The sequence below is a fragment of the Silene latifolia genome, chromosome 9 (assembly GCF_048544455.1).
Source record: "Silene latifolia isolate original U9 population chromosome 9, ASM4854445v1, whole genome shotgun sequence".
Lineage (NCBI taxonomy): Eukaryota > Viridiplantae > Streptophyta > Magnoliopsida > Caryophyllales > Caryophyllaceae > Silene > Silene latifolia.
Window position 1 is genome coordinate 25,028,028 of NC_133534.1, and position 15,529 is coordinate 25,043,556.

The 15,529-nt window shown below is 41.2% G+C and overlaps 2 protein-coding genes across 2 annotated transcripts; one reads left to right on the forward strand and one right to left on the reverse strand.

Annotated features, from left to right (window-relative positions):
• Positions 1–246: 246 nt before the first annotated feature.
• On the forward strand, positions 247–3,188 carry LOC141599419 (uncharacterized). Its single transcript, XM_074419421.1, has 3 exons — positions 247–322; positions 681–1,077; positions 2,714–3,188. The coding sequence occupies exons 2-3, from the start codon at positions 685–687 to the stop codon at positions 2,876–2,878; spliced, it is 558 nt and encodes a 185-aa protein (XP_074275522.1). The 5' UTR covers positions 247–322; positions 681–684; the 3' UTR covers positions 2,879–3,188.
• Positions 3,189–3,333: 145 nt separating this feature from the next.
• LOC141600744 (F-box protein SKIP23-like) lies at positions 3,334–4,644 on the reverse strand. The gene has a single exon (XM_074420990.1). The coding sequence runs from the start codon at positions 4,642–4,644 to the stop codon at positions 3,334–3,336; it is 1,311 nt and encodes a 436-aa protein (XP_074277091.1).
• Between the last annotated feature and the right edge of the window lie 10,885 nt (positions 4,645–15,529).

Consider the following 15,529-nt stretch of genomic DNA (forward strand, 5'->3'; position numbering starts at 1 on the left):
ATTTATCCGGAAAGCTAAAGATGACATTATTTTACTATTTTTGAAAGGAGTCGAATATATATTCATAATGAGCACTATATTTTTTGCAATTTGCTCAAAGAACAAATCTATATTATATATATTTTGTTCAATAATTTGCTCAAAGAATAAATCCGCACTATATTTTGTGCAATTTGCTCAACGAATATGTCCGCACTACACTTAGTTTAATCACCAAGAGATATGCCTGGACTATATATATGACATTCAACATGCATGGTCTGTCTCATAAGTCACAAGTACTCAAGGAGCATTCTTTCCTCGATCTTGTCTTGTAGCTAAGGTAATTTGTTTGTTTACTTTTTATACCGATAATTTCAATTGCGGTGTCAGAGGAGGACTAGTATGGACACTCGCCTTGGCTGAACAATAGAAATTTCAAAGGTTTTAGTTAAATTATCGAACTTTTTCAAATTTAGCTTATATAATTACTTGTTCGTCCCAGCTGAAATTTTCGGCCGACTAAGTTCATATTCTGGCTCCGCCATTTGGTAAGTTGCAACGAGCCTTATGGTCGTATTCACCATGTAGCTAGCATATAAGCATGACCGCTTCCGCTTTCATATAATAGGAATAAATATAGTAGTTGAGCCTCAACCATCACCTTAATAATATAATATGATTGTTTTGCGGCATAGCAGAAAAATGGCAGCAATTCAACTCCCAGCAGCAGTGACAGCAAACCTGAATGAAGAGCAAAAAGCAATCATGGAGAAGCTGATTGAGATGGTGAAAGATGAAGCTACTTCAGAAGACACAAAGAAGCAAGGCTTAGTTAGAACACCGTGCTTCGTTGTTAATAACCACAAGGCTGAGAACACCAAAATGCGTTTGATTTATTCCAAGAGTTGGGTCGGAGATTTCAGCTCGGATTATCCACCCCCACAAATCCTTGAATGGAACGACTATGATCCGAGGCGTAGGTTTGACCACGAAGGCCAAAATGGCTCGGCTGGAGGATTTGTGTATGCTGATGGTGATGCTGATGACACCACTGCTCGTAAATGGACTGTCGCTTTTGACCGCATGCAAACCAAGGTATTTTATTGCTCCAATTTCTCTTATTCTACGGTAGTTATTGTGATACGGTCTTGTACTGTAAAACGGTAATAAAAAGACAACTCAAAAGAATAGTTAGTTTTCTTAGAGAAGGGAGTAAAAAGAAAACTCATTTTGTGATTTACGACTTCCAACATAAATTAAGATACCGTGCTTGTTTCCACATAAATAAAGATCATTTTACAATTTCTACAAAGAAATAGTACCACACTACCAGTCTACCACAGATGCTAAAATAGGAATGAATTTTCATTAAATATAAAATAGATATGCTTATTATGAAAACGGTTTTACAAAAACTGACCTAGGCCATTCGTGTGGCCTACATAAACTGGCCTTGGTTGGTTTGTAGATTTTATATAATGAAACGTCTTACCAAAAATTTGACCTATGTTTAGGGTAGCTCTAAATTCACGGGTTGAAACAACTAGTACACTGGATTTGTTGTTCAGTGGACGACATTGCCCCTGCTTTTCTATTTTACGTTATAAAAAACAAGAGTATGATGGATTGAGACGCCTGACATTCCTGACTCATTTGCCGGTTGATAATACGGGTTGTTTATTAGCCAAGGGTATTTTACAATGCAGTTGATACTTAATAATGCGGTTGTTTCTTAACTAGTCCACTAAGAGTAGATTTGGTAAACGGGTCAATCGGATCCGGTCAGTAGTTAGTTCGTGTTTTTCATTGATTTCGGGTTAATTCAGATCAGGCCAGTTTATTTTGGGTTAAGCGGGTCGGGTTGTTTCGGGTCGGGTTGTTTCCGTGTCAATGAATAAGAGAGAAAAAGTCACTCAAGTCTTTTCGGTTCAATTATAGTTATGTTTTGTCTGTTCATTTTCGGGTTTGGTGGTTTCGATTCGGGTCAGTTACGGGTCAAGAAAGCTCATGTTCGAGTCGGATCACGTTTGGGTGATGTAGTCGGATCAATTTCGAGTTTCGTGTCAGTCTTTTCGGATCGGGGTACGGGTAAACAAAAACCTTTTGTAGTTCCAATTTAAAAACCGGAATAAAAAATTTTTAAAAGATGAAATTAAAGTAAATTAATATTTAAACAAATAATAAGTTTCCGAGTTACTTTATCTACCGTCAAAGTTTATCTTTAAGAAAATGGGTGAGTCACTTGAATGTAGACTTGTCAAAAGATGAACTGACTCGAAAAATCTACCGAAATTCGCCCGGAAATGACTCGGAAATAACCTGCTCTTTTCAACTCGGAAATATTTGCAAGTATATGATTATAATTATAATTATAGAAAACAAATACTCCGTATTTTTAAAAAGACGTTAGTTAAACACTTTTTCGGCCCAAAATCTGTATAAACTCGACCTTATAAACCCGTATTTTATAAACCAACAATAGAACCGATCCATAATTTATTCGAATTTAAAACCCGCCCGTTCGACCCATTTAATCCATCAACTCAAGTGTATTTCGAGACAACACTGGCAAAGAACAAGTGACAAAAACTAAAGAGTGCAAGTGGACTAGCAGCGTCAACTCGTGATACACATTTCATGGAAAAGTAAGGGTAATGTGGTCAGATGTCAACATATCCAGTGGATTAGTTATTTCATCCCGTGGATTTATGTCCACCCGTTTATTTAATAGGTTTATGCAGAGGCAGGACCAATGGGGCCAGTTGATTGGAATGCTGTAAAATTCAAACTAGATAATCAATCCGGTCCATTCAGTAAGCACGAAGATCCAGTTTTTAAGGGCGTGGCTATAGCTTTTTACGACGGACTCAACTTGTACGCAGCTTTTGAAAATTAACCACCCACACATGTGTGGACGTGTGGTTACTGGTTAATTAAGAAAATCACTTGTGTAACATGCCCCTCTAAAGTGTTGCAAAATATTATATTTAAGAATAAATAAAAGAAGCAAGTGTTATAGTATGTAGATTTGGTAAACGGGTCATTTGGTTCAGTATCAGATCTGGTAAACGGGTCGAAAAACTAATCCTTACATAAGAGTTAAGTGTCGAAGTAACATACGTATTAGCTTACCATTGGCAAAATGTAATCCATAAACATAGCCGATTGCAAATTTATGTTAATCTTAGATTAGTAACCACAATAAATCTTGCTTGTGACGGTCTTAAACTACGGAGTACATAACATCGTAGAAGCTAAAACATTTGCAAAATAACATTAAACAAACTAATAAGCAAACTACTCCAAAGCAACTACATAAACATCTTCATTATTCTTCATTGACGGTCTGCCTTAGTCGGAGATTAACCATTTAGGAACAGGCCAGAAGATCTTAAACGGACGAGGCAAGTGCTCACTACTAGTAGTAGTAATCGATCCCTGTGGAAACGTGAAAATCCCGCAGTTTATGCTAAACAATTGCAGCTCCGATTCATAAGTATGGTCACAACTGTCACATTCCACATCATAGCACAAATGACCTCTAAACCCTTCATGATTGAAGAAGATAAAATCCCCTCTTTTCCAACCAACTTCCTTAGCCGACATAGAAAACGTCACATACTCGCTCACAAAGAAAACCCGATCATCTAAACTCCAAGTCGGGTCCCAAAACGGTCGATCCCCTCCCTTCAAAACCCAAACAGCAAGGCACAGTGGCTGCAGTGGCTCACAATACACTTTAGTCCTCACCATCTTCTTTGTTTCCGGGTCAGGATAAATCGCTTCCTTGAACCCGGCCGTTGAGTTGACTTCTTTATTCACCAAGTACAATTTTCCATTAGACTCAACCAAATAAGTGAACCACCCATCACAAAACTCGACATTCGAGGCGATAATATCTCTCGCCTCGAATGTCACAGGATCAATAACCTTTACCTTTCCTTTCAAATCCGTCACATAAAATTCATCCTCAAAGACAATCACATCCGCGAAACGACAATCATTCATGGGTACAATTTTCCATTCCTGATCTCCAAACTTCCAAAACCCTAAATCCCCATTTCCAAATATGGCTGATAACGAGAAAAACCCGTCTTCCACAAACTCTCCGTTTTTCGGAAACACGACTACCTTGACAGGTTTCATCACCTTATCGGCGTACATATACCCAGTACACAAGGTATATGATCTAGCAATTTCATGAATATTACGCTCCAAGAAACTTATATTAACCTTAATTTTCGGCATTGGCTGAAAAAACATCTCGTAAGAAAACGGGTTTTGGATAAACCAGAAATTAGGTGGGTGGCCAGGGGTTTCTTTGACCCGGGTCAACCAAGTGTTCGGGTTGGGGTTGGGTTTGGGACCGGAAATGAGGTAAAAAGCGCATTGAATAAGGTCACCGGTTCGGAGGACAGTTGGTTCAGAACCTGAATCCGAATCCGAATCCCAGGAATCCCGAAGGGGTTTAGGAGGAAGGGGAATTTCAAGGGGGAAATAAACGAGGGGTTTGGAAAGAGTGAGGGAGGTGCGCCAGGAGGTGCATACGGAGCGAAGACGGCGACGGTCGGTGATTGTGGAGTTGAGTTTGTGGTGGATTATGGTGATGATTTCTATAGGGAGGCTGCTCCAATCACGTGTCTCTGATTGTGTTTGCGACATTGTTAAGGTCGATGGGATACGGAAATGGGACAGATTAAGTCGGTTTTGTTGGATGTATTTGTAAGGATGTAGTGATGTATTGGAATGGTTGTAGGGTTTTATAAGGTTTTAAGTTGGTGTTGTAGGGGTGGGAGTAGAAGGGACGTAGTGGAGAACTTAAACGGCATGCACATCAATTCAATTCATGTCGGCCTTGGTTAATGGTGAATACTGATTGGTGAATGGTGGGAATTTATGAGACGGTAATTGACTTCGTATAGCCATCCACTTTAAACAAAATACGTTGTTAAGAGTAGATAGTATGACATAGTCCATCTCATCCAAAACAAATGTAACCCTTTTCCAATATTTGTAAAGAATATTATTACCTTTGGTTTGGATGAGAGGGTATGATAATATGAGTATACGCAGATTCTCTTGTGCGACTGTCCCGACACATGCATTTGACAATATTTATCTCAAATGAGATATAAAATTTATTGCAACAAGGGTATAAATCGCATATAAAATACACTTAATATAGAGATATTAATGAATTCATGTTAAAGATTTAGTTTGAAATTTACTATGGGCCGATACATTATAATCCTCACCCTCCCTCAAGCTGGAGCATGGAGATCAAGAATGCCCAGCTTGCGGAGTAGGTAAAAAAACCGGGGAGCACCCAAAGCCTTAGTGAAAATATCAGCCATCTGCTCATTCGTCGAAACGTGAGTCGTGCAAAGAAGTCCCTCGGTGATCGCATCGCGAACAAAATGGCAATCAATCTCAATGTGCTTAGTACGTTCGTGAAAAACCGGGTTCTGGGCAAGGTGTAAAGCGGATTGACTGTCGCAATATAATTTCATTGGCAAGGGAAAAACAACATCCAAACTGAGTAAGAGACCGCGCAACCATTTGAGCTCACAAACCACAGCTGCCATTGACCTGTACTCGGCCTCTGCGGAAGAAAGGGATACAATGGTTTGTTTTTTGGGTTTCCATGAGATTGGCGATCCACCAAGAAATACAAACCATCCGGAAGTAGAGCGGCGAGTCAAAGGGTAACCTGCATAGTCAGAATCACACCAACCAGAAACAACTAAATTGCTAACATACCGCAGAAGAATACCTTGTCCCAGACTACCTTTCAAATATCGAACCACGCGCAAGGCAGCGGCCATATGCTCCTCTCGTGGCTGGTGGAGGAACCGAGAGAGAATATGCACCGCATAAGACAAATATGGCCGTGTGACTGCAAGGTACACTAGACGCCCGACAAGACGACGTTAAGACTCAACATCGTCCAAAAACGGACCGGTAGCAAGACCGAGCTGATGCTTCTGCTCGAGAGGAGTCGCGGCTGGTTTGGCACCGAGTAAACCCGTCTCAGAAATAATATCAAGAGCATATTTAGGTTGACTAAAATAAATGCCTTCTTTGTTTCGAGCCACTTCAAGGCCAAGGAAATATTTTAGAGGCCCCAAGTCTTTCATATGAAAACAATTCCCCAAATACGTCTTGAATTTAGCAATAGTGGAAGCGTTATTACCGACAATAACCAGGTCATCAACATAAATGAGAATAAATAGACGTACCTCACCCTGAAAGTAAGAAAATAAAGAATAATCTGAATAGGACTGGCAGAAACCATAACTTCTGAGGGTGGTAGCTAACTTTGCGAACCAACAGCGGGGTGCTTGACGGAGCCCATATAATGATTTCTTGAGACGACAAACCTTCCCTTCCTTACCCCGACTGAAACCGGGTGGAACCCTCATGTATACTTCCTCATCCAAGTCACCATGTAAAAACGCATTATGTACGTCCATTTGATGCAATTCCCATTTCTTTAGAGCTGCAACAGCGAGAAAAGCTCGAATGGTAACCATTTTTACTACAAGGGCAAAAGTTTCACCGTAGTCCAATCCTTCCACCTGATGATTACCAAAAACAACAAGTCGTGCCTTTAGTCGTTCAACGGTGCCATCAGACTTATATTTAATTTTACGGATATTCTACAGTGTACCCTTGAGTTTTTCGGTTTTCTATGCTGTACCCCTACATTTTTAAAATTCTATGGTGTACCCCTCAGCTCTATAAATTAGTCTATACCATGACCTTATTTATTATCTTTGCAAACTTGCTTTCTTAATTGACCTATTAAATCGTTTATTACCATTCCAATTACTCGATAACTTACTCATTTACTTATTAGTTGTCCGCATTACCTATTAACCAACAAAATAGTATAAGAATCTAACAAAAAGTTCATCAAATCCCCATTATCATGTCATGAATCATAACAGATGTTTTTAATAGTAGTTTGTGCTTATTAAAAGTTATAGCATGGTGACACAACACTAATAAGTTAGAATAAAAGTCAAAGTACGGTTGTTTGATAGTGATAAATTTAATGGAGAGTTAAACTTGGTCATAATGGAGAAATAAGTAAGAAGTTTTGGGGTACAAGGTAGAATATAAAAAAAATGAGGGGTACAACATAGAAAACCGAAAAACTCAGGGGTACACCGTAGAATATCCCTTAATTTTATAAACCCAGCGACAACCAAATGCCTTTTTATCAGGAGGAAGATCAGTTAACTCCCACGTTCCATTGCGTTCAAGGGCGTCTATCTCGTCTTTCATGGCAACACACCATCCTTCGTCACGGATAGCCTCCTTAAAAGAAGGCGGTTCAACCCCAGCTGTAACAGCTGCAAGGAAATGACAATGTTTTTGCAGAAAACGAGTGACAGTCAACGTAATTTGCTAAAGAATATGGCGTACCTGAGGTTGACGTCGAAGAGCTCGGTGAGCTGGAAGACGGAGATGAACTTTGTCCTGTGCCTAGGACATACCCACGCATACGAGAATTAGGAAACTTGATTAGTCGTCCACGACCAAGCTCATCACCCCCCGCGGTCCCCCACCTCGGGACCAGCATTGCCCGGTTCATCAATCGCGGCAGTAGCCTATTCCGCTGTACTCGTGTCACCTGCTGTACCTGTGACACCCTCTGCACCGGTCTTAGTTGCAGGCTTGCTTGTGTCTCCCTCGTCATCAGCAGGACCATTAAAAGGGTCACCCAAAACCGTGGAGGAAGGTATGGGGGCAAGGGGAGGAACGTGTTCAGCAGGAGAAAAGGGAAAGGTGAATTCATGAAACACCACATCTCGCGGAACAAAAAAGGATTGCGACTCGATGTCAAATAATTTCCAACCTTTTTTATTATGAGGGTACCCGACAAATATACATTTACGACCAAGTTTTGCAAACTTGTCACCGTGTGTATTTTAATTGTGAGCAAATGTGAGGCAACCAAAAACCCGCAAATTGGAGTAAGAAGGAGCCACCCCAAATAAGCATTCATAGGGAGTATTATTACTAAGGAGGATGGTGGGAGTATGATTAATCAAATACGCAACAGTGAGAATACATTCGCCCAAAAAAGACTTGGGTAAATGGGCCTGAAAGAGAAGAGCCCGAGCAACTTCTAACAGGTGACGATGTTTACGTTCGACACGACCATTTTGTTGGGGCGTGCCAACGCAAGAGGTCTGAAATGAATCTCATGTTGGAAAAAATAAACCGCCATATGATTAAATTCAGTCCCATTATCATTACGGACAAATTTAATTGACTTAGAAAATTGTTTGTCGACCATAGTGATAAAACTCATAAACATGTCGGTCACTTCTGTTTTATCAAGCATCAAATAAACCCAAGTTGCCCGAGAGTAGTCATCAACAATAGTTAAAAAATATTTAGCACCACATGAAGAGACAATACGATAGGGTCCCCAAAGATCGCAATGAATTAATTCAAACATGTCCGAAGCACGTTTCTTATTTAAAGTAAAACTACTACGATGTTGTTTTGCAAAGTGACAGGCATCACAAACAAACTCTTTATTGCAATTTAAACTACGAGCAAAAGGAATAGTCTTGACCACTTTATCCGACGGATGTCCCAAACGCTGATGCCAAAGATCAAGTGAACCCGTCACATCCACTTTATTCACCACCAAAGTCCGAGCATCCGTGCACAACCAGTAAAGTCCATCCCGCAGCTCACCGACTCCAATCGTCTTCCTCAAGGAACGGTCCTGAATAAGACAAGAATTTTTAGCAAATTCAAAGGTATAATCATGGTTTGAAGCAAGCTGTGAAATAGAAATCAAATTGCACGTCAAACTGGGAACATATAAAACACGACGCAGGGTAAGAAACTCGTTGATATGCACCGAGCCCATGATCGTTTACTCGACCTGTTGTCCATTTGGAAGACCGACAGGACGAGTAGAGATCACGGTTTGATCAACCAAACATGACAAGCTACTAGTCACATGGTTAGATGCCCCTGTGTCGAGTATCCAATTACACATACCGCTCAAACGATCGGAGGCAAGAAGATTATGGATAGAGTCACCCTTGGCCACGACATTAACGTGAACTCCCGCAGCAGCCTGAGCAGGAACACGGCCTGCTCCACCCGTGGAAGACCCGGTACCAGAACCACGAGAAGAGCGATCCCGGCGGAGAACAGCCAGAGTTCGTGGCTTGTCACCCCACCACTCGGGAAATCTTTGAGTCTTAATGAAGCAATTGGAGACCTCATGACCACGTGTTTCACAGTGAGTGCAGAAAAATTTTCTGACAAGTTTATACTCGTTTATCTTGCCAACCTTTCGGAAATGAAGATGGAGAAGTTGACGAAGAATTATTTTTCTTATGTTTTTCTTGTATTTCTCCAATCGTAAAGTACGTACTATGTACTGCCTTTACGATTGCGGGAGGGTATTAGGATATTAGGCCCATTAGGGTTAGGTTACAAGATATGGCGGCTACCATATAAGGTTTAGGGTATTGTGATTTATTATATATATCTTCCTTGTATTATGATCAATCATCACAAATCAATAATACAACTATCATTTATGTTCTTCTCCCTCCTTGTGAATCTTAACAAGATATGTACTTATTCTTTTAACATTTTACTTCAAATTTATTTATTAATTAATTTAGGTTTAAAAAGACTAATACCCTTTATGTTTTACAAACAAATTTTGCTACTTTAATCTCGATTTCCACGCTTTTTTACAAACTTGTTAGGGCATTCACATTGAAGAGTATGTACTCTTCCTCTTATTTCCTCTTTTTTCCACTATTTTTTTGACACCTCACATTCTCTTTCATCCAACTCATTTTCCACTATCTCCATCCTCCTTCTATTCTTCATCTATTTTTTTTCCCACATCAAAGAGGATCATCCTTACTTCCTCTTTCATATTTTAATATTACTTGATGTGATAATTATATAAAATAAAATGCATATGCAATAATTTGATAGGGGAGTGGACACAAGGGCCAAGGTTGTACTTCCTCTAAAAATAGAGGAAGTCTTCCTCTTCCTCTTTCAAAGAGGATGTTATTATAAATTAGCAATGGGAAAGATTATAGTATTATTCATTCAATGTTCATGATAATTACAAGAGGTTAGTGCTATTTATACAAAGGGAATAAGGCTAAACTAAGAAGGGAATAATTACATATGGCAAGGAGATAATTACACTATTATTTCTTCCTTATTTGTGGGATTGGCAACGGCTCTATGGAGCTCATCACCAACGGCTAGGAGGAGGTGGCTAATACCCCCCCCGCAAGTTGGAGAGTGGATGGTAGACACGCCCAACTTGGAGAGTAGGTCTTCAAATGTAGCGCGTCCTAGTGCCTTGGTAAGAATGTCGGCTAGTTGTGCCTTTGTATGAACGTAGCTAGGAAGGATGAGTCCTTTTAGTATCTCGTCACGAATGAAGTGACAATCTATTTCGATGTGCTTCGTTCTTTCGTGGAAAACTGGATTACGGGCAATGTGTAGGGCCGACTCATTATCGCAGCAGAGTGGGATAGGTTCTGGTTGGGAAATGCCGAGAGCCCCAAGGAGCGATTTCAACCATTTTAATTCGCACACCGTGAATGCCATAGCTCTATATTCTGATTCAGCGGAAGAGAGGGATACGGTTGCTTGCTTTTTAGTCTTCCAAGAAATGGGAGAGGAGCCCAAGAACACGATATAGGCCGAGAGAGAGCGGCGACTAATGGGACAGGGCGCATAACTGGCGTCGCAGTAGGCATTAAGGCGTAGAGTATTATCAGACCGGAGGAGGATGCCTTGCGCTGGACATGATTTCAGATAACGAACTACAGTGAGAGCAGCATGCCAATGGTCGGATGTCGGGGCGTTCATATATTGGGCCAGTGTATGAACGGAGTAGGTGAGCTCGGGTCGGGTGATGGTGAGATAAACTAGTTTGCCCACAATTCGACGATAAGGTTGCGGGTCTTGTAGAGGGTCGGCGGTGGATGTAGCAAGCTTATGATTTGGTTCCATAGGGATTGGAGCGGGTTTAGCACCGAGGAGACCAGTTTCTTGTAATATATCGAGAGCGTATTTCCTTTGAGAGATAAAAATACCCGATTGATTCCTTGCAATTTCGAGCCCGAGAAAATATTTAAGAACACCAAGGTCTTTCATTGAAAAGCATTGGCTGAGATAATCTTTGAACTTCGTAATAAAAGGAACATTATTCCCACAGATAACTAAATCATCAACGTAGACGAGTACATGTACCTCGATGTTGTCTTTAGTGATAGAAAATAGAGAGTGATCGAGAGCACATTGCTTGAAACCATAATTTCGAAGAGCAGATGCTAGTTTGGCGTACCAGCAGCGTGGAGCTTGTCTAAGGCCGTAGAGAGATTTTCGGAGACGACATACTTTGTCATTATTAGATGGATGAAAACCCGGAGGAGGTCGCATATATACCTCTTCTTGTAAGTCACCATGAAGAAAGGCGTTGTGGACGTCCATCTGATGGAGGACCCAACCTTTTGCAGCGGCGATAGCGAGGAGAGTGCGAACGGTGACTAATTTAACGGTTGGAGCAAAAGTTTCATTATAGTCCACCCCTTCGATTTGACGATTACCCATGACAACTAATCGGGCTTTGTATCGTTCAATAGACCCATCGGCATGATATTTGATCTTGTATACCCACTTCGAGCCAATAGCTTTCTTTCCTTGTGGAAGAGATTCGAGAGTCCAGGTATTATTTTTCTCGAGGGCATCGATTTCCTTGCGCATTGCTTCCCTCCATTCGGGAACTAGAACTGCATCTTTATAAAAAGTTGGCTCGTGATTTTTGGTCACGGCCGCTAAGAAGACTTTATGGTTAGCGGAAAATTTGTTATAAGAGATATAATGAGAGATAGGATAAGTAGTACCTGAAGACGGAGATGTGGAGATGAGCGAATTCAACGAGGGACGAGGCTTTGAGAGAATAAAGTCTTTGAGATTTGAATTGGGTAACTTGAGGCGCTGCCCGCGTCCCCGAATGTCGGGATTGGGCTGAGTAGACGGGGCCTGATTAGAAGGCTGATCAGGAGAGGAGGTGTTGGGTTCGGTCGTGGACTGAACAGGGGAAGGGGAGGCCTGACTGGACGACGGCTTGGGTGAGGGGGCCGTGTCAGTGGCCTGTGTAGAGGGAGGCGAAGGTGGCTGGACAGAGGTCGTGGGTACCGTGACAGTGGTGTCCGGTGTAGTGGGAGAGGGTGGCTTAGTCGGGATAAGGAGAGGAGTAAGAATGTTCAGGTCGAAAGAATTGGTGTCACTAGAGGTGTCGTGAATATTAAGATTTTGATATGGAAATTCGGACTCAATAAAGACAACGTCACGTGAATTAAAGAAATCACCGGTGTCTAAATCATAAAGACGCCATCCTTTCTTTCCAAAGGGGTATCCTATAAAAATGCATTTACGACTCCGTGAGGCAAATTTGTCATGAGAGCGATTTAAAGTTTTGGCATAGGCAAGACATCCGAAAACTCGTAAATTTTCAAAAGAAGGAGGTTTATTAAATAAGGTTTCGTATGGCGTTTTGCCTTGTAGGAGAGGTGTCGGAGTACGATTTATTAAGTGAACCGCACTTAAGACACATTCACCCCAAAAATAAATCGGTAAGCTTGCTTGAAAAAGAAGTGCACGGGCGACATTTAAAATATGACGGTGTTTGCGTTCGACCCGCCCATTTTGTTGAGGGGTGTCGACATTGGATGTTTGAAATAAAATGCCATTTTCGTTAAAATAGGGGATAAGAGGGCGAAATTCCGTGCCATTATCCGTGCGAAAAATTTTAATTTTCTTATCAAATTGTCTTTCTATCATAGCAAAAAAATTTAATAAAGTTTGTTTCGTGTCACTCTTAGATTGTAAAAGATAGACCCATGTCGAACGAGAGAAATCATCAACTATTGTAAGAAAGAATTTGGAACCACAAGAAGAGTTTTCAGAATAGGGACCCCAAAGGTCGCAATGTATAAGTTCGAAAGCAAAACTAGCATGGCTAGAACTAAGGGAAAAATGTTCGCGAGTCTGTTTCGCGCGTAAACAAATGTCACAATGTTTGCTATGAAAATTAGCACATGAACTAGAATTTTTATTCAAAAAAGATAAAAAACGAGATATGTTGGAAGAGGGATGCCCCAACCTTCGGTGCCAAAGCTCAATAGAATCGCCCTTAGTGGTCATATTAGCGTGGATATGATCATGTCGGACACCCTTCAAAAGGTAGAGCCCCTCGTATTGTTCACCCGCTCCAATCACCGTCTTCGAGATACGGTCCTGGATAAGACACATATTATGAGAAAATTGAATTGTCAAGGTTGTGTCTAATAAAAGACTAGAAACCGATATTAAATGACATTCTAATTTTTCGGCATATAAAACATTGCGTAAAATAAGGCGCGGGGAGAGATGAATATCGCCACTTTTAGTAGCTATAGTTTGGTCTCCATTGGGAAGACCTACGGATAAGGGAGAAATAGACGTTAAATTAGAAAAATGCGAGAGACATCCCGACATATGGTGGGATGCTCCCGTATCAATAATCCAAGAAATAGAAGAGATATTACCATTGAGACGATCACTGGTGGAATCAGATTGTCGGGCTTGAAGAAGACGACCCAACTCCTCGAGAGCTTCCGGGGTTAATGTATTCAAATCAATATTGTCGAAGCGAGCAAGTTGGGTTTGAGAAGAGGAGGCAGCAGCTGAAACCGGTGCTGCTACCGACTTACCAGACGCCATATGTGCCTTGGGATGCGAGGCAGAAGAGGCGTGCTGCCCTGGGTTCTGACGAACAGAGCCACGATCAGAGTGCCCATTTGGGCGTGATGGTACCTGGCAGAGAGCCTCAAAAACAGCGGGTTCAAGAGAAACCCGAGGGCGAGGACGATCACCCCAAGTGTCGGGATAATTACCAGTCACTTGATAGCAAAAGCGAATATGATGGCCTGGTTTTTGACAGATGACACAAAAATATTTGGAGGGTTCATTAGGATTCCGACGACCCCACCAAGATCTTAGAACGAGACCCGTTAGAGGCACGAGCAACAAAAGCCATTACGTCAGATTTAGTCTCAGTTTTGGTAGACAAATTCCGAACACCCTCATCTTGTAATAAGCGATTATAAATAATATCTAGAGAAGGAAGAGGGGAAATACCAATAATTTGAGAACGAGTGTTTGAAAAGCGAGAATCGAGTCCCATCAAAAAATCACGTACCCGAGTCTTCTCCCTTTCAGCGCCGATCAGAATTTTCCAATCGCATTTGCAGTCAGCACAAGCACATTTAGGGAGAGGATTCTGATCCATAAGGGCGTCCCAAATAGCAGTGAGACGGCCGTAATAGTCGACCAAAGACTCGGAGGCTCCTTGGCGACAGGCATGAAGATCTGTTTGCAATTGATAGATACGGGCTTCATTAGCCTGGCAAAAACGGTTTTTAAGATCGAGCCATACCTGCTTTGCCTCTGGTCGAAGTCCGATCTGTTTGCGTAGATTAGGGTGTAGAGTATTTAATATCCACATGGTCACCAAAGCGTTTGTAGATTGCCATGCTTCAAACGTATCAGATGTAGGCGATGGAGTTTTAACAGTTCCATCGACATATCCAACTTTCCCTTTAGCGAGGAGAGCAAGAAGAAAAGATCGCGACCATTCGTCGTAGTTGGTGCCGTCGAACACAATAGGAGTGATGCTATGTCCCGTGTGTTCGACATGAACCAGATTATATGATGGTGTAGGAGAAGGATTGATGACGACTTCGGTATTCGTCATTCTGAGAAAAAAAAACGAGAAAGGCAGAGGAAAAGAAAGAAGAACAGGGAAGATGAGAATAGATTAGGGTTAGATAAAAGACACTGATACCATATTATAAATTAGCAATGGGAAAGATTATAGTATTATTCATTCAATGTTCATGATAATTACAAGAGGTTAGTGCTATTTATACAAAGGGAATAAGGCTAAACTAAGAAGGGAATAATTACATATGGCAAGGAGATAATTACACTATTATTTCTTCCTTATTTGTGGGATTGGCAACGGCTCTATGGAGCTCATCACCAACGGCTAGGAGGAGGTGGCTAATAGATGTTAAAATTAATCCCACATTGAAGAGGATATCCTCTTGGAGGAGAGAAGGTGTTAAGAGGATGCACCATCCTCTTCAATGTGGGTGCTCTTATGCTTTCATTTATCGATTTTCTTATACTTCGTACTTTGTTTATTCACCTCCGACTGGCGCGCTGATTCAAACCTAGACGGACTCGGATGATGATTCATTTTTGACCCCAACCTATGTGAGGTCCAAGGCGTTGTTGTTGTTGTTGTTGTTGTTGTTGTTGTTGTTGTTGTTGTTGTTGTTGTTGTTGTTGTTGTTGTTACGACCAATCGACTCTTAATTGGTGTTAGTTACCAATTAACAGCCATGTACTAGAACTCTTTAGGACATGCCTTCCACGGAAGAGCTTAGTTTGTAGGCCTTAGCTTGTACAATATACG